The 19,915-nt window shown below is 41.5% G+C and overlaps 3 protein-coding genes across 3 annotated transcripts; 1 reads left to right on the top strand and 2 right to left on the bottom strand.

The window, feature by feature from the left end:
- Positions 1-3,568: 3,568 nt before the first annotated feature.
- On the bottom strand, positions 3,569-4,485 carry LOC6578833 (PI-stichotoxin-Hcr2e). The gene has a single exon (XM_002004699.4). The coding sequence runs from the start codon at positions 4,309-4,311 to the stop codon at positions 3,958-3,960; it is 354 nt and encodes a 117-aa protein (XP_002004735.1). The 5' UTR covers positions 4,312-4,485; the 3' UTR covers positions 3,569-3,957.
- An 8,045-nt stretch (positions 4,486-12,530) lies between these two features.
- On the top strand, positions 12,531-18,470 carry LOC6578832 (homeobox protein prospero). The gene is made up of 2 exons (XM_032730258.2): positions 12,531-16,631; positions 17,589-18,470. The coding sequence occupies exons 1-2, from the start codon at positions 12,565-12,567 to the stop codon at positions 18,391-18,393; spliced, it is 4,872 nt and encodes a 1,623-aa protein (XP_032586149.2). The 5' UTR covers positions 12,531-12,564; the 3' UTR covers positions 18,394-18,470.
- A 156-nt stretch (positions 18,471-18,626) lies between these two features.
- LOC6578831 (attacin-C) lies at positions 18,627-19,630 on the bottom strand. Its single transcript, XM_002004697.4, is given in 3 exon segments — positions 18,627-18,989; positions 18,992-19,173; positions 19,238-19,630. Coding segments are annotated over 3 exon segments (717 nt in total). The 5' UTR covers positions 19,570-19,630; the 3' UTR covers positions 18,627-18,786.
- Positions 19,631-19,915: the final 285 nt, after the last annotated feature.

Genomic DNA, 19,915 nt, shown 5'->3' with positions numbered 1-19,915 from the left:
AACAAAAATTGCGAAAATCGTTGCGCCTGCGCAACCCACAAAAAAAAAATCAACGAAAAACGAAATGGAAACAAACAAAACAAAACAAAAATCCGTTTATTGAGTAGTTGAGCTTGATTGAATACGAGCTGGCGCGACTGAACTGAACTGAGCATTAAACGTGAGCACGCCAAATATGTTTTACTCCAACAGAGCTATGCCCCCTCGCCACGCCCCCCGCTCCATCACTCATTCCCGCTTTGCTTTTTGGCGGCACTAAATTACAAATTATTGTGCAAAATCCGAAGCATTGTGAATTAATAAAACCAACAACAATATTATGACATAAATATTGGCAAAACAAATACAAGAAAACAAGAGCATAATAGCTGCAACACTGCGAGCGCGAGAGTGTGAGTGTTAATGTGTTCGAAAATGAATGCGAATATGCCTGTGTGTGTGTAAGCATAATGAATATGCGTATGCTCTAATTTTGAGCAGCCAGTTCAGACTTTCTTCTTAAACATTATAATGGGAAATTAACTTTGGATTTAAGAGAAGAATAGACAGGGTTATTCATAGTACATATAGAGTTGCTCTTTTTAAATATGCCAGCCCTGTGTCATAGTTAATGCTGCTCAAGTATGCTACCTACGTCATTTTTGGCCTTTTTATGCGCGCTTAAGTGGGAATTTTATGTGGCACACTCAGCAATTGGGATTTTTATGCGTAAGCTAGTGAGAATTTGATCAAGCAAATAGTTATCCTGTTACTTGAATGATTTCTTCATTGACAACTTTACAAAAATTATAATTAAATCTTTTTATACTTAGGGAATGTATACATATTCGTATGCGCAGATTAGTGGTAACATTAGTTAGCAAAGAGCTAATAGTTATTTAAACCTGTTATACAAGGCATATTAGCAGCACTCTAAATTGACAGTAATATTGAAATATTTTCAAAATTGAAAGCGAATGTCAAATAACATTTTTGTTTATTTAGATTTAATTTGATATTCTTTATCTGTGAATGACGGAAATTTAAGTTTCCGCGCCATAGAATTTGCTAGATCGTTTGATTTAAACTCCACGCAAGCAACATTTTAAACTGGGTTCTCTTCAAAATTGTTATATGCCTACGTCTTCAGTAAATGTTGGAAATTTATAAATAAATTTAAAATTTTACCTATAATTTTAACTAATTGGCCTGATCAGTTTTCAAGTGGGTAGCATTTTAGTCAGACTTTACATTTTATAGAGCTTAATGGAGCTGTTATATGGCATATCTGATATTTAACATTCATTTAACATTCAATTAACCTGTCTCAACCTATTCGATTCATTCAAAGAAAGGCGCAGCACTCACAAAAGAGAGCTAAATATAGTTTTTATAGCTTGGCTTCCTATCTTAACGTGCTTTTAGCTGTTACTAGCTCTACGGCAGTCATCAACGGGTCAATGATCCAGCAGTTGTAAAAAAACTATAAATATCAACATTAATACATATACGATATATATGTATATATATATAGATATATGTGACAGTAAGGCCCGCAGCCAGGTCTTACAAATCGCGGCTCTCGGTGTTGCCCTCGCTTTCGGATTCGCTTCAAAGACTGCGGCTACGTTGACATGGATTAATTAGGTTTATTGGCAATCGATTTAACATAAATTCGCACCTTTCAATTGTTTATTGTTTGTTCACCTGCCCACGGCTTACTCTATTATGATGTCTCCAATCTCTGGCGTTTCTACGTAGTGGTTTGCCTAGACCCAACTAGACATCCATTGATATGATCCAGTCATCATCATCATGATCATCAACATTATTATTTTCATCATCAGTAGCATGACCTTTGCATATACTGATCTGGTTTGTTTACTCTCATTTGTTGTTTGTTTGTTTGTTAAATACTCTTGTTTGGAGTATGTTAATTTCATTGCGAATTGTGGAATGCATATGAAGATGACGTCATTGACCTTAGACTGTATACATGTTTATATTAGAGACCTGACTTCATAGATATATGCTTAAATTAGTAATCTGTCTTCATAGCCAAGTCTTGAAAGCCAACTCTGTTTGTCTATCCGTTTTCCATACAAACAGATCTCTGAATAATTAAAACTTTTGTGTTGAAACTTTGCACTGGCTGTGCCTGATATTGGATAGGCTGAAATTTTAGATTTTCGACCAATATATCTTATATTTATGTATAATTTATATATTTGTAGCTGAGATAGCTTTTTTTTTATTCAGTTATATTTATGTCTTTAATATTTTCCTTATCTGACTATAGTTGAGAACTTATAGTCTCTATAGTCTCCAGAAAGTTTATATCATAAAAATATGTTTTTTATATATGTTAGTCTGCGCAAACCCACTATCTCTTAGGGTATCTAATCTTCCACATGTCATTTCTGCTCATTTATCATTATTGTTGATTTATCTTCATTTTTCTTGTTTTTTGGTTCAACAACAATATTCGCATGAATGGGTCGCGTTATGAGAAATTACTCGAAGCCAGCTCAGTTGGGCCACTTCCAAGTGAAATCTATGAAAGTTGCAATGCGAATTCATATCTATAGAGATAGCCTTAGGCTAAGCTAGAAATGAATCAATGACAATTGTTTGGCATTTGCCTTTGTTAATTATCTTTGGCTTACAAAGAGCTTATCAAAAATCATTTCGAATAGAATTGATTGTAAAATCCCTAAGTAAACAAGCTTGAAGGGAAATCATATACTTGATGTCTAACACGTAAACTGAGAACGTATCTAGTTTAAGCCATTTACTCGGCCTCTATTGCTTAATCTCTGTCTGCATTCAATTTTTGTACTCGAAACTTCTGTTGCTGGAAAATTCTGCAAAAAAATTAAGCAATATCTGCATGATCTGTTAATTTATGGGTTTTCTACAAATAATTGTTGGTGGTGGTGGTGGTGAGATCTTATGTCAGCAACAAAATCTATCTATATTTAACACTTTAAAGTAATTGGAAATGCCTATAACGAAAATACATCAGATCAGATGGAATTGATACACTGGATTAAGTTATCAACAAATGTATAACAGATCATTATCTGCATACAATATTATGATACAGACGAAAGAAAGCAATTATAACAGATGAAAGATTTGTAGAGCACTTTTAAAAAGGTGTATACATACATACAAATAAGATAATAATACAGGTGAAAAATAGCGATATGTATGAACGAACAACAGATGTAGATGATGAACATATGTCCTGGAATGTATAACAAATCGATATCTGAATATAACACATTACTAAAGGTCAAAGCTGGAAATTATAACAATTATAACATGTATAAAAGTTTATTGTGCAGTCATGATCAGTCATGCTATCAACGAATGTAGAACAGTTCCTGAACATGCCTATAACTCACTAATACAGATAAAATTTACAAAGTATAACACATGATAGATCTGTATAGCACAATGCAAAGCTGCATATTTTATATAGAAATGCAACCAAGTCCCAATGCAGATCATAGCCAGTAAATATAACAGTTGAAGATCAACTTTATCTCAGATCGAAGAAAGGTATCGAAAAAAGAAATGACAGTTGAAATCTAAGGTTTGGTTTTATTCTTTATTTCATCATGAATATTTATCACAATATCTTAAGAGCTAGAGCAAAGTGTTGAACACCCGCTGTGGTTTACAATTAATTTTGGCTTAAACTGAAATTTCTAAATGATGAATGAAGTGACTTACAATACATACATATTTTAAAGCAACAAAAAAAAGTTGAAGAAAATGTATAAATATAAAAGAGAAATATTGAAAGAAAGTTACTTAATGGGATGCATATGTGTGTGCGTGTGTATTAAATTAAATGCTGCCTTTGATTCGAGAACGAAAAGCAAAGGGAAGCGCCTTTGGCAACGCCTGCCAACCGGATACTGAAATACCGATCAGCCGTACTTCTTCGCTTGCTCCTCCAATCTCGGTCTACATGCCCTCACAGGTGGCCATGCAGGTCTTGTAGCTGGGGAAGTTATTCTCGTTGCCATCACAGCCACCGAACTTGAACTCCACACACTTCTTCTGCTCCGGATCGTAGCGCCAGCGCGGTATCAGAGCACGGCAAACACCCTTGCGAGCGGGCATCATGCAGAACTGTTCCGGATGCGTATTGCGGCCCGTATTGGCGACATCGTCCAACGAGATGGCATCAAAGAAATCGCTAACATCATCGTACAGATCCATGGGCCGTGCCTGGCAGCAGGCAGCGAATACCAGCAGGAGCAGGAGCAGCGACACAGCTCCTCCGGCGAACTTCATTTGAGTTGAGGTACGATGCATTTTGCTTGGACTTGCAACACTTTTGCACTTTGCACACGCGTAGATGGATAGCTTGATGGATGTCTTTATATAGTCGTTGTAGTAGCACTCTGAGCACTTGTTGTGCAGCTTTCGTTCACTTGTTGTTGGGGCTCTTCACTTGATGACTTGCGGCTTGCGACTGATTGCATTAAGCGCTCCGCTTTTGGTTTTATACCGGGAACGTGACGTGACTCGTGGCTCGCAGACGTAGACGCAGACGCAGACGCCGACGCCGACGGTGACGCTCGATCAGCAGCAATCGAGTTGTTTTTCGCATAAATTCGCATAGCGCGGCTTATGCTCTTTTAGCCAAGCTCTTAAAAGTTGGTCATACGAGTGACTGGTGTTGCCACATCAACGGAAATTCGGTCGAACAAAACGATTAAAAATATTTATGTGAACTTTATTTTTTTATTGGTTTGATTTTTTTTAATAATAATTAAATAATTGAAACCACAGAGAAAAATTTGTAAGCTAAAAAAAATTTTTTTTTTCATATATGTTATTTTTTAGAATTTATTTTATTACATAACTATACAAATTTAGGCAATAAAAATATGTATTTGTTTTATAAATGTTATATATATTTTTAAAATTTATAAATAATATTTTGGCAATTCTATTATATTTAAGATAGTTTATTTGTGCATTTTTATAATATAAATATGAAAATGTATAAATAATTTATATAAAAAATTAATAATGATAAATCTTCTTCAGTTAAGTCATAAAATTTAAAAAAATCTTAGCCAGAACTTTACTGACACCCATAGTAAATAATCATGACTCTACCCAGAGTTTTTTCCCAACAGTCCCCTAGATAAGTCGGAACCACTTGCCGTGCTCAAAATATTACTTGGATAATAAAATAAACAATTTTAGTGCTTGTTGACTCATTTGAGAATTGTCTGTCTGTCTGGGAGACGTGAGATGAAGATGGTCGAGCATGGGTGGATGGCAGATGAGAAGATGGAAGATGCAAGCTGTAGCTGGATAGCTGGCAAATGCGAGCAGCAGAAAGCAACAGTCAGCGCCCAGTGGCATTAATTTGTGCAATTGCCTCAGATGCTCAACGCGCACGCGAGCGTCAAGGTAACGCATAAAGGTGGAACTCGATGAGGATGAGGATGAAGTGAAGTGAGGTGCGAAGGTGCGGAGGTGAGTTGAGGCGAGGCGGTGTGACCAGGTAGAAGAGTGCTGCTGCCGTGTTGCGTCTGTGTTTGCTTTTGTGGCCATGATAAAAATTGCATGAGCTTGCACTTGGCATTTTATGCCGGTTGCAACTTGGCCCGACGTTCAACGTTTGCCTCAGACGTTCCCCAGTTGCAGTCAAATTTTCATTTTTCCGCTCACGTATTTCGATTAAATTCTCATTTTGGTCATAATTTTGCCGTTTTTACGTTTGCCCTGCCATTAAATTGCAACTTTTCCAACACTGCCAGCCAGCCAGCCAGCCTCTCTTCATCTCTTTTTCACTCACTCTTCTCCTCCTTTCCAGTCAGCTCTGACTCTTTAGCACTTGCTGGCTTGGGCGTTCTTTATGTGCGTATTGAAATCATCAAGTTAGACAAAGTACATTTGGTAAATTAAAAGTTTCGCCTGCCTGTTAGCTTGGCTAAGATGCGCCTGACTAGGCATGGGCCTGTGGGCGTGTATTATATCCGTTCGATTGTTGCGCTTGTTGTTGTTGCCGCTGCACACATAAATCAATTTGGTTTGCGCGACATTTCTTGCTGGTTAGTTGGCAAGTTTTATGATTGCCGCATAAATCCGTTAACAAAGCCCAAAGCACCTGATACCCACCTGTGGTGCAGCAGTAGCAGCAGCAATGAGTGGTGAGTAGTGAGGGATGCAGGCGGGGCGGGGCTGTTGCCTGCTCGTGTTTGGACTAATTTTCCTTCGGCACGCACACATTGGCACGTCACATTGGTAAATTCCCCATGAGTATTGAACAGTTAGTTGGCAGGCACTGATACGGGGCCAAGAAAGGCAGCTGGAACTGGGAGGGGAGCTGGCGGTACTGGAAAAGCAGCTGTAGCTATAGCAGTCACTGCGAAAGCTTAGCAATAAAGTTTTGTTATGTGAGCGTAATAAATTGAAAAATAGTGCGCGCAACTGCACAGTTACTCACATTCACACATAAACTCTCACACATTCTTCCACTTGTGCACTCAACTGTTGCGCGTTTGCTGGCACAGCTTTACCCATGCTGAATGCAAATTTAGCCAAATATAGCCATAAGCAAGCCTTTTTAGCTGCTGCCTAAAAGTATGTAGAGGCAATTGAATTCGATTTACTATATTTACTTACACGAAAAATGCATTAAAAAGGTACTATAAATAAAGTAACAATCCACACAAAGAATTTTATAAGAGATAACACTGGTAGCGGTTAATTACGTTGTTGAAGAGCGGTCAATTATTAATGCCATCACTGATGACAGTTTACTCTCATTGATCCCGTTGATTTGCTGCCCTTTTTTTGTAGGCTGCAGGCACAACAGTGAGCGAGCATTGCAAATGGCATACGTGTAAGTGAGACAGAGCTATTACGTTGAGTTGAGTAGCCAAATGAGAGCGCTTAGGCAAATGGCGCATATGGAAATGGTATGTAGCGAAGGAGTCCAAGTTCTCTTTGTTGTATTGGTGTGAGTAAGTGTTTAGAGCAGAAGCAACACATATGGGAATAATTACTCAGTGAGCTGCTGCGCTGCAGATCGTCAAAAGTTTAAGTTTAAGCAATTAATTTCTAATGTGTGAGTTTATCGAGTGCTTTATGTACAATTAGTATATGCTTCATTTGTAAATAAAAAGTTGAGTGCGCATTTTTTTCATATTGTTCGTTTTATTTATTTATCTTTTGTGAGAGCCGAAAAAGCAAATGCAATCTACTTCCAATGGAGAAGTGTTGGAGTGAGAGTGAATGAGACAGAAATGGAGTTGCTGCTTGTTCATGGTATGTGCTCTCTTATGAATATATGTAGACACATATACATATGCCCACATGTTTGTATGTTTGTAATATATTTCAATCTAGTTATATTCACAGTTTGTTGTTTTGATTTTATTGAACATCTAAAAGGAAGTTTATTGAAATGCAAATAGAAATATATTTGACTAAATATAATTAAATAAATTCTCAGCTTATGCAATTATCTAGCTGCAAAATGCATCTCCTGCCACACAGCATGTAAAATGCAATGCCAATAAAATCACTTGCACAGCGTAGCATGGTATAAGCCATATATTGATATAAATTTTATCGCCGCAATGTAATTAAATTACTTAGCTTCCGTGCACGGGCGAGTACAAAATGCAGTGTGCAAATCCTTTTAAAAGGCCATAAATGCGGCATATCAGTGAGCAGTCCCGAAAGGGGCAGCCCGAGAGAGTGAGAAAGAGAGGAGGTAGGGAGAGGTGGGTGGCCCTTCTTCCCCTGGGAGAACGCTGGGCATATTTGCTGGCAAAGCCACCGCAATAACCGCTGTCAATATGCGGATTAACGCATCAATTACATGACCAGGCCGGGTCCGTCGTTGCAGACGCCGTGCAGGATATCGTGTTTATTAAATTGCTGTATGAGTGTGTGTGTGTGTGTGTGTGTGCACAGACTGTTGCATGAGTGGCGCGTCAGCCGGCAAAAATGTCATTTGCGCAATAATTTAATTAATTGCAAATTGTGCAATCAGGCTGGCTGCCTGCCTGCTGTTCGCAGAGCCAAAATTAAAAAAAAAAAAAAATTAAAACAATTTGAATTCCATTTGGGGCAGCTGACATTGCTCTAAACCCATTTACATTTATGATGGCTCCCACTTTTGGCCAGGTCAGTGGCAACTAAATTAATTCGATAATTGACTTCCACTCTTTTGACTGCTTCTCCAATTTTTTTTCTGTTTTTCTTTTTTTTTTTTATTATTTTCTACTCTAACTAAAGCTGGTCTTGTCGTTCCTTTCTGGTCCTTTTGGCTCGTTTATTTTTTATGTGTACGATGCCGCACAGAGAAAACATAAAAACGTCTGTTGCGTGTTGCATATGGAAAATTGCCAGAAAACGCGACAAGGGAGCTGAAGAGAGAAAGGGAGAGGAGAGACAGAAAGAGAGAGCGATGGGGGTCCAAAAGAAGTCGCAAAAGGAAATGTAGCAAGTCGTAATGGCCCGGACAGCAGTCCAAATAAAAAAGAAGAAGAAGTAAAAACACAGGCATAAGAATACAGGCGAAAAAAAAAATATATATAGACGGAAATTCAGCTCGCATTTGGCTTGGGAGTTTTAATAGTTGTGCAAGTGCATGTGATTGCTTTATGGGATTTGGATGAACTTGGCGGCACGTGCTGCTTGGCATTTAGTTAATTATCGCAAATTAGCCAGCCATTGCGGCACAAATTGATTGCCGACCTGTTTAAGTATTCCTAATTGGAGCGAAAACACATTAATTCCCAAGCACTTTAAATAGTTGTAAGCGTTTGCCAGGCGACAAATGGGAAGAGAGCAATATGTTGTGAGAGAATATTGTGAATATAAATGAAGAAATATATCAGACGTAATCTGGTAAATTGATAAGGAGTAAAGCAAGAAAAAAATTCAAAGTAAATAATGTAAAAGATATATAAAAAAAAAAAACAAAAATAATAATAATAATAATAATATAAAGTTAGGTTAAACATATTTTACTAAAATTTATTTAAATATTAAAAATTCTTTGAAAATGAATGTAAATTCAAATTTAGTTTTTCTTTGTGTCTTTGTAGCCTTGCAGCCCTCAGCTCTGAATTCTCAACTGTTCCATGCTCTTTGCTCAATTCTCAATTCTCGACCGAATGCAGATACTTTTTGCTAGTTCTCATGTTTATTTAATTTGATCAATTGGCGCAGCGTGTCACATAAATTTGTTCAATTTTAAGAATGCACAAAAGACACTAAATTTGTCGGTTGTTTGTCGACAAAGGCAGGCAGGTTGGCAGGCAGACAAAACTGGTCTGCCTCGGTGGCAAATCGTGGACGACACCTGCGAACAGGAGTGGGCGGCGGGTGGGGCAGCTGCTTGACCTGCCCACGTAGCACATACGTCTCAACACCTTGGCAAATGAAAAGAAATTGCCAAAGACGTCGATAGGTATTGTATGGCCGAAATGGGCAGCTGCAATAGTAGAAGCAGCAGTAGCAGCTTTTCTTTATATTTATTTTTCAGCTTTTCTTTTTGATATATATTTTTTTCTTTTTTTTTTTTCTTTTGCTATATGCAACAATTTCCCTGTTGTGCAGCACGTGAGCCGCATCCACATGGCAGCCTTCAACTGACAACATACTTCAATGCAATTGCATTTAAATCAGTTGGTGAGGGAGTGAAAGGGACAGCGAGGCAGTGAAAGAGAGACAGTGAAAGAGTAGATGTGTGTGTATGGCTGAGGTCCTTTCGTGTGTTGCCGCCGTTTGCGCTGCGCTCATAAATTATGCAAAATTTTTTGGAGTCAACAGCACATATGCATGTGTGTGTGTGTCTGTGTGTGTGTGTGCTGGCTTGTGTGGTGTGCTCCATTTGTTCATTTCGAGACCAATAAAATGAAACATTTCTAAGTAGTAAATATGCAACCCATCGACATTTTGGACCGTTTTTGTCTGCGTCTGCGGCTCGTAAACTGTCCGAAGCGCTGACCCCATCCTCTGCTGCTCCAGTCGCCGCTGCCAGTGTAAAATTTTCCATTTTCCATTTTCTATTGCGCTTAATGAATTGCTTGTGTGCGGTTCGCAGTGGGCCCCAAAGCATTTTGAATATGCATAAGCACAACACTTTGCCAATGCATTTAACTAAGTTTACAATTTTTTACACATTTTTTTCCTCGATATTTTTTTTTTGGGATTTTTCTCAACGCCCGCAGCTGAAAATGCAACACAAAAGTTTTGTTTTGCTGTAACATAATATTTTACTCAAAGCTTGCAAGAATATAGAAAAAATATGTTTTGGACGCAGCCCAAAAAAAAACCTGCCACAGATAGCAGAATGAGAGTGAGATAGAGATAGATAGCAGAGTGAGTTCGCTGCTGAAGTAAGAATAGAAAAACAAACGAAATGGCTCGTGCCATGTCATGTTTTTTGATGCACGCTGCCACGCTGCCACGCTGCCGTTGCCACTGCTGCCAGCAGTCCGGCATGAAGTATCCTGTATCCAAGTATCCTTTTTCATTTTGTCATGTCGCCCGGCCAACCAACCAACGCCACGCCGCACCGCACCGCCCACGCCTCGTGGACAAGGCAAAAGTATTGAGGCATAAGTAAAAATTGCTGTACCATTTGCTCAAAAAATTGTTGGCCGAGTCGTTGATGTGGAAACGGCAGACCAGCTCCACAAATGAACACTTCCAGCTTTAAGCCAAGACAATGGACAAACAAATAATGCAACGAAATGAAATGAATAAAAAACACAAAGCAAAATGAAAGAAGAGAATGTGTTTGAGGCATGCCACGTTGTGGCACGTGTAAATTAAAGAATTTGCTTAGAAGTCAGAGGGAGGGAGAGAGAGAGAAAGAGAGAGAGAGTTGCCTGATGAATGCATTGCAGTTAGCATATTATTAATGAATCGCTTAATTTGAAGAGACTGAAACAAAAGCCAAGGCTGTAAAGCGGGAATATAATGGAAGTTGTGAAATGATTAAAACTTAATTTGAATATATTAATAGTAATTATTCTTATTAGTTGCTTATAACTATTTATAACTAAATGAGCATGTATATACAAAAAAAAAAAAAAAAAAAAAAAAAAAACAGAAAAAAAATAATAATAAAACAAATAAAAAATAAAATAAAATAAAAATAAATAAATAATAAAAAAATTAAATCTTAAATGTCCACAAAAATTACGAACGTTGTATTACTGAAAAATATTATGTTAATAAAAAAAACATATATATATGTATATATATATATATATATACATATATATAAGATTAGGTCAATATTAGATTATTTGTTTGTTATAGATTAAATTGATAAATTTTAATACATTTAAATTATTAAATTAAATTTTAATAAATCTCGATAAATACTAAAAAATTAAATCAAATTAAATAATTATTGGCCTATTGCTTCCATCAAAGTTTTGATGTTTGTGATGCATTATCTATAAACAATGCTGATCTTGCATTGTAATTATAATCTGAGGCTGTGTCTGATAAATGCTGTTTAGGCAACTACATCCACCCTTAGTTTTAACTTGAAAAACCTTTCAGGCCTTAAGCAACTTCCATTGGGATTAGTTACTCCCTTAATGCTCCCCCAATGCTATATCATAAACCGTCCATCAAAATTAACATCTCTCATATATTACTCAAAACTTTTTTGGCTTTTTGTATGCATGAAGCACTATTTAATTGAGTTTCTCTTTAGGGTAAGTGCGAACAATCTATTTAATTTGGGTTAGCTTTGTTTTATGGATTGGTGCTTCAGTCAGGCCGCAAAAACTTTTAATCAAACGTGCGCCCCGCTAATTATGTTAGTTTTAACTGTGGTTCACTCACTCATTGTTGTTGTTGTTGCTGCTGCTCCTGCTGCTGCTGTTGCCAGCACATTTGATAATATTCAATTATTTCGAGGCGCGCATTGTGCTGACTTTGGCATTGACAGAGCATGTGTGTGCGAGTGTGCGTGTGTGTGTGTGTGTGTGGGAGTGCAGCCACACACACTCAGACAGACAGGCAGAGAGACAGACAGCCCAGGCGGAAATAGGAAATGTTATTGTCGTTGCGCATACGCCACGTTGCCCGCCCGCACCCACCCGCCCTCTCGACACCCCCCCCCCTCGCCCTTTTTGCTGATTTGCAAAAGTTTTGGCATAAAACAAAAATGTGATTTACATGGGGAAACGCAGTTAACAATGCGCCTGCCATGTATGTGGGCGTGGCCATGTGTGTGCCTGTATGTGTATGTGTGTGTGCTGTATATTGGCAACAAAGAGCATTTCATGTTAAACAGCTGGCAGCGGCTGTCGGAAGCCGCCGCCGTGCAAAAAACTTGCCACAATGCGGCATGAATCCTGCTCCACTCTCTCGACACACGATGCACGACTCTTTGGGCTCTTATCAGCGGCTGTCAAAAAGTTATGCCTCCCCCCGCAGCCGCCACACCCCCTGACCGCTCCACACACGACAGACAACCTGTTGCCAAGTTAATGAAAACTCAATCGCAGGCAGTTGGCGCAAAACTTTTCAATTGAATAGTATTCATGTATATCTAAATATATGTATATACATATTCGTTTATATATATGTATATTTTGTAACTTAATCATAGCTCGACTGGCACAGCACAACACGATGATCTTTCTGCAGCTATGGTGGACGCTGATGGTGCTGACAGGCAGCTCCCATACGGAGCCACCGAAACAGTTCGAGGCGGACTCGGGCAGCGAAGAGCTAAGCAATTTTCATGATGCCGTAAATGAGGCACGCGATCAGCTGCAAGAAATACACTCGAGCTATGGACAGGTGCAGAACGCTGACCTGTATCGACATCGGCGCAATAGCATCGATGAGTTGCTGGCGAGCTTTGCTCAGGCAGGCAATAAGGACGCAGCTGAGCAGAAGGATAGTAATAAGGCGCAGCCAGAGACGGCGGATGATTGGCTGAGTGACTTTGAGGCAAGCTTGGCGCAGGAGCAGCCAGCAGCTCCACTAGCTGCAGCAGCAGCGGATAAAGGCGCAGCAGGAGCAGAAGGTGCAACAGCAGCAGCAGCAGCAGCTGACAAAGGTGCCGCAGCAGCAGCAGATGCTGCAGCGGTGAAAGCAGAGCCTGCTGACAAATATCAGCGCGCCACAGGCAAGGCCAAGTCCATTGATCACATTAGCTCGTATAGCAAGGGCTTCGATCAAACCGAAGTGGGCAAGGTGAAGAAGAAGTACAAGGAGCTAACGGATGAGAATCTGCCCGTCAGCCATTTGCCGAATAAGCCGCAATTCGATTTTCTTAGCGGTGGCGCCACCGAGCTGGACATTAAGCTGCGCCACATGCAACAGCAACTGAACAATCATGAGCTCCAGCAAAATCGGGACATTAAAAAGGATCCCAAGCCGGACCTAGAGCAGGGCCTCAGAGACTATGGCAATGATATTGTGCCAAATGGAGTCTATGAGCAGACGCTGGCACGCCTACAATTTCCACGCCTCAATCCCAATAATCTGTCGCACGAGGCGAACTATAAGCTGTCCAAAATCGAGCAGGAGGCGGCCGAGCAAGCCAACAAGATGCGCTATCCCCCTGGGCTGAAGAAGCGCAGCTCCAATAGCGGCTTCAATCCCATGAACGAGATCAAACTGAAGACGAGCAACAGGCTGATGCTAAAGGGCATGGGACCATCGCTACCCAGCAATTCGCTCTCTGATACGCTGCGTGCCCACTATGTGAACGATATAATCATGCAGCGTGAGCTGAGGATGGAGCGCGAACGGGAGAAGGAACGCAAGCAGGAGCAGCAGGAGAACGAGGAGCAAGCGAGTGTCATGCACTTGCCATATGAATCGCTCAGCTCCATCGAGGACAGTTCCATTCGCGGCCTTGGTGCTGATAGCAGAGCGAGCTCCAATTTGGATGTCTCCAGTATGCATCTGTTGGACACGCCGCAGAGCTACGACTATCGCATGCCCCACTTTGATCAGTTTACGGCGTCAAGGCAGCGCGTCTTGCCCAATCTGCGGGACTATGCGCATGCGAATACCAAACTGAATTTGGGACGGGAGGGCGAACGCTACAAGCGGCAGCCGGAGACGCAAGCAGAAACTGAGAGCGAGTCGAGCATGGAGCAAACGGAAGCGGCCTTGGGCGGGGGCAAAGGCAAAGGCAACGATAAGCTGCCAGAGGCAGAGGCCATAATGGCCAGACTCTCGGCACCGGAGCCTGCCATAGCTGATAAAGTGGAGGCCAAGCTGAAGGCAACTGAGGAAAAAGTGGAGAGCCAAGGCGCAGCTCAGCTCAAACCAAATCAAGAAGCTCAAGCCGCAGCACTCCAGGCCGAAGCTGTTCAAACCAATAGGCAGTCCACGCATCAGGAGCAGGTCGATGCCTCAGTGGATGCTCAACCGTCGCAAGCTGTCAATGAGAATGCCAAGCAGACTGAAATCAACGAGGCGCACTCACAGATGCTGTCCAAGGCGAAGTCTGTGGATGAGAAGGACAAAGAATTCATGCGGAATGAAGAGAACTCTCTGAAGACAAAGACCAAGCGCGAAGAGTTGTCTGAGCTGCATGGCATGTGCAAGACTCATCCAGATGCTGTGATCAAGCTGCTAGCCAACAAGATCTCGCAGCATGAGAAGGAGCGAGATAAACGCAATATTAAGCGGCGGAATCGTCAACGTGGGCTACGCCAAAAGCCCAATCGCAACGGTAGCAAGCGACGCTGCAAGCGCTCAATGGAGACGGAGCCACAGGCAATGCCAGAGGCAAGTGCTCAAGGCGAAGAGCAATCACAATCCGTTCTGCAATCGGAGGCACAGTCAAAAGATCAGACAGAGACACAAGCAAAGTCCGATGACTCAGATGATCGGCTAAGATCCAAGATGCATTCCGAGCTGGAGCTTCAATCAGAGGCGGTGGAATCGGATTCACAATCTGATTCAGAGGTGAAGACTCTATCGGAAAGAGAGAAAAGATCCCAGCGCTACTCCGAAACGGAGGCACAGTCGGACTCACAGCTAGACACCCAGTTGAGAGCTAAAAGAAATCATGATTCAACGCTAGAGCTAGAATCCGAGTCACAGTCGGAGGGTTTATCAGAGATTCAGTCGGACTCACAGCTAGAGCCCCATACGATTTCCAAGAGATATAAAAAATCAGAGCGAGATTCCGATATACAATTAGAAGAGACTTCCCATGCAGATGAACGAAATATGTTCGATTCTCGTTCAGAGCTCTTCATGTCGCCATCTCAGTCGGAGTCGGACTCACAATCCCAATCCCAATCAGATTCGGAGTATTCTCCACTAATTCAACCGAAACTGGAATTACAGCCATTGCTAAATATAATGGATAGTCCATCGAAAGCCTTAGATGCCTTCGAGGACCACAATGGCAATCGTTTGCATTATGGGAACTTGGGCAACGATCTGTATCTGGATTCAGCTAAAATTGCGGAGGACAATGATGACGATGATCTGTCCTATGATAGATCCCGGCTGTCCAGTTTCAAAGGCGATGATCTGACGCAGGATTCGGGCGCAGTTGACACCAATATTTTCACCAATTCGCGCTACCAGGTGCCCATGATGAGTCAGCGTAACAATCCACAGCGCTACCAGTATATGCAGCCCTTCCAATCATATATGCCGCCTCAGCAGCCGCAGCACTTGTATCCACAGCAGCTGCAACAGTTGCAGCAGTGCCAGCCGCAGATGGTGCAGCGACAACAGCCGCAGCAGCCCCAACAATTCCATAATCAGCTGCTGACCAACAACTTGAAGTCGAATCTGAATTTTACGCATCTGTTCAATGAGCTGGTGAAGCTGCAGAAACCGCAACAGCAGCAGCAGCAACTGCAACAGCAGCAGATATCACAGTTGCAGCAGCAACAATCGCAGCTGCATCAGCAGCAGCAGCAGCAGCAGCAACCGCATCAGACAAATTTAGAATCTAATCATTTGAAGCCTTTGTATGGCGTGCATCGTCACTTTGGAACGTCCGCTAATAGGGCCAACAAGCTGAATCTTATGAATGATCCGTGTGTGCCAACCAGCAAAGTGACAACTGAACCATCAGCAGAGACAACATCAGCAGACTCAACAACAACGACAGCTACAACGGCGGAAACGACAACAACAACAACAGCAGCAGCAGCAGCTGCGGCAGCAGCGGCAACAACCGCGGCAACAACAACAGCAGCTCCTCCTGCTTCTGCTGCTGCTGGCAGCACCATGAATCCCGATTGTGTTCCTATTCCAACAGAGAGCACAACTTCACGCACTCAGTCAAGCACAGCAGCACCCGATGTCGCAGTCGATAATAATAATATTTGCAATAGACCCGATGCCGTTAAGCTGAATGTGTCGCTGAATGCGAATGTGTGCACAGATCCGAAGACGAATCAATTCATCAGCAATGGTACGATCAGTGTGCAGCCGAGCGGCTCGCGTATTATTGCATCCTCACTTGTGGACGAGGACTACGTGAATTGGGATAGAGACGAGCGTTACTCACGCGAGGCCATGGATCGGAACGAAGACGCCAAGCAGCGACGTCAGGATCGACACAAAAAGAAAGCAAAGAAAAAGGGCAAGAAGGCAAAAAAAGGAGATGCAAAAGATGATAATGCCAAGAAGTAAGTAGAAAAGAAGAGGAGGAAATAGAGAGAGAGAGAACGATAGAGAAAGAGAGAGAGATAGAAGCAGAGAAAGAGAGAGAGAGAGAGAGAGATATCGAGAGATTCAAACATATACAGATACACATACAGATATAGATACAGATACAGATACAGGTAGAGATATAGATAGAAATACAGATACAGATACAGATACAGATACAGATACAGATACAGATACAGATACAGATACAGATACAGATACAGATACAGATACAGATACAGATACAGATACAGATACAGATACAGATACAGATACAGATACAGATACAGATACAGATACAGATACAGATACAGATACAGATACAGATACAGATACAGATACAGATACAGATACAGATACAGATACAGATACAGATACAGATACAGATACAGATACAGATACAGATACAGATACAGATACAGATACAGATACAGATACAGATACAGATACAGATACAGATACAGATACAGATACAGATACAGATACAGATACAGATACAGATACAGATACAGATACAGATACAGATACAGATACAGATACAGATACAGATACAGATACAGATACAGATACAGATACAGATACAGATACAGATACAGATACAGATACAGATACAGATACAGATACAGATACAGATACAGATACAGATACAGATACAGATACAGATACAGATACAGATACAGATACAGATACAGATACAGATACAGATACAGATACAGATACAGATACAGATACAGATACAGATACAGATACAGATACAGATACAGATACAGATACAGATACAGATACAGATACATAGATACAGATACATAGATACAGATACATAGATACAGATACATAGATACAGGTACATAGTTAGATACATAGATACAGATAAATAGATACAGATACATAGATACAGATAGATAGAGAGAGTAACGTTTTCACACCATCTTCAGCAATTCGAACTCCACTTTGAGCTCTTCGAGCAACTCTTCGGACATCCACGTGGATATGAATGAGCCGTATAGTGAGCACTATGGCAAGCTGGTCTCTGGCAAGCTATCCGATGATATAGTTCATACTGTTTTCGATATGGTGAGCAATGATCCGAGCATGGATGCATTGGTCGCAGTGCTGGCCAAGAATCGTAAATGCGCTGTGAAGGCAGCCAAGAATTTCTATCAGATACGCAACAATCAGAATGAGAAGCAACTGCAGGAGACGGAGTATATGGTGCGACGCACTATGGAGACGATTAGCGATCTGATTGATAAGCAAATGCAAATGAAGAACTGTATACCATTGCGTCCCGATCTGGTGGAGTTCTACAATCTGATCATGAAAAATATGGCCGAGCAGCAAAAGACGCGCGATAAACGTGAGGCGAATCTGCGATTGCTTGCCCAAAGCAACGAGCAGGCGGAGCAAATTTTGGAGCCGGCTAACATTGAGCAAAAGTCACGTATTGTCAAGAAGCTGCTGCGAGAGTTCGAGGAGCTGCCTGTCGAACAGCAGAGGCAGGCGGCCGATGTGCGGGATGAGCTGCTCCTGGATCTCATCTATCTGCGCAAAATGTCCGATGCGCTGGAGCGGAAGCAGCGCGATGCACAGCTGGACGGACTGTTGCACAAGGCCATCGTTACCGAGGGGGCGGAGACAATACACCAAGAGTTCACGCCGCGCTTCATCAAGCTGTTCAAGACCGCAGAGATCTTCAAGGAGGTGGGCGAGCAGCAGGCAAGGGATTTCGTAGGTCTTTGAGAGGGAGCTGGGTTCAGGTATCTAAATGAAATATATGTTGTTTTTCATTTATTGTGAGATTATTCGATTTTGTTATTAAATTAAATTAAATTATGTTTAAGGAAATTGAATAAAATAAATTTTACTTAAAAAATAAATTTTTTTAAATCAAAAAAAATTAATTAAAAAAAAAATTAAAGAAAAATTAAATTAAAATATATGCAAAACAGGTTTTCATATATATTATTTTTAAATATTTTTAAAATATACTTTTTATTTATAAATATAAAATAAAAATGTTCTGTCGAGACAGATAATTACAGATTCAATCAAATTATATGCAAGAAAATCAAAGGTAAAATAAATATAGTGAGATTTCATATGAATATCTAACAAATTCCCTATCAGTTCTGCCTAGCCAAAGTAATGCGAGAGACCCAGGTTGGCTCCAAAGTCTTTTTGGCCACTCAGCGGTCCGCTCATCCACTTGGAGGCTGTGCTGCTGAGATCGAGGCGTGTGTTGCGGTCCTGCGACTGCCAGAGATTCGCGCGTCCGCCCAACTCCAGCTGCTTGCCCAAGCCGGGAATATTGCTGTGCGTCAGACTGGCGCCATGGAGTAGTCCAGGCCAGCGCCATTGCGTTCGAACTTAAGGCCGTTGGCCAATTGGTTCTGGGAGGCGAAAGCCTTGGCGTCCAAATTGTGAACGCCATTGTTGAATAGATTCGCCGTGGCCGTTTGCTGGAAGCTGTCACGTACGCCGGGAGTGTGTGTCTTGGTCAGGTCCAAGCCGAGGCCGTTGCTGTGACAGAGATTGTGCAAGGATTAGACTTGGGCGGCAGCCCGTGGTTAATTGATGAACATACTTGTTGTAGGCCAAGGAGGCGCCGCTTGTCACGGGCTTGGTGACGGGTCCGCCGGTTTGTGTGTTGCCCGCGGCAAATACCTGTCCGATTACATTGTGCTCCGGCGTGCCTATGGCCTTGCTCAGATCCAGGCGTGCATCGGCGCCGCCAGAGGGATTTGAAACCAGCGAACCGCCCAGCACCTGTCGACGTGCACGCAAAATCGGTGCAGGAGTCGGCGGTGGGGGATAGTAGACCAGGCGCTGGACATGTGGCTGCTGTGGCAACGCAGCGGCATAAACGCCCAACAGTCCCAGGCTGAGGATAAGACAGATTCCGAACATTTGGCACATGTTTAATTGTTGTTGTTGCGATTGCTTGTGTATTGATTGCTTCAAGCTGCTGCTGTTGATTGTGGCCCACACCTGACTTTTATATACGTTATATAGTTCTCTGGCGTAGCGAGATGAGATGAGATGAGATGCGAGGATTGATGCTGCAATTGTGCTTCCCTCTCGCATGTGATTTACATTGTGTGAACTTTTCGAGCGTTGCCTTTGCTGATAAGGCGATAAGCGTAGCTGCCTTTCACTGTTACCCGGAATACCCGTTTGCTTGAGTCGGTGATTTACCTAGCCAGAAGAGTATAGCAAAAGAAGAAGAAAAGAAGAGTATAGCAAAAATAAAAAAACTAAAATA

This window comes from Drosophila mojavensis, unplaced genomic scaffold (genome assembly GCF_018153725.1).
Source record: "Drosophila mojavensis isolate 15081-1352.22 unplaced genomic scaffold, ASM1815372v1 contig_80, whole genome shotgun sequence".
Taxonomy (NCBI): Eukaryota; Metazoa; Arthropoda; class Insecta; order Diptera; family Drosophilidae; genus Drosophila; species Drosophila mojavensis.
Note: the sequence above shows the minus strand (reverse complement) of the source record. Positions and strands in the feature narration are given on the sequence as shown.

Bases quoted from the DNA above. Each gene is read 5' to 3' on its own strand.
- LOC6578832 (XM_032730258.2), top strand. From the start codon at position 12,565: ATGTATATACATATTCGTTTATATATATGTATATTTTGTAACTTAATC. The intron at 16,632-17,588 runs GTAAGTAGAAAA...CACCATCTTCAG, and splicing joins AAAGATGATAATGCCAAGAA to CAATTCGAACTCCACTTTGA.
- LOC6578833 (XM_002004699.4), bottom strand. From the start codon at position 4,311: ATGCATCGTACCTCAACTCAAATGAAGTTCGCCGGAGGAGCTGTGTCG.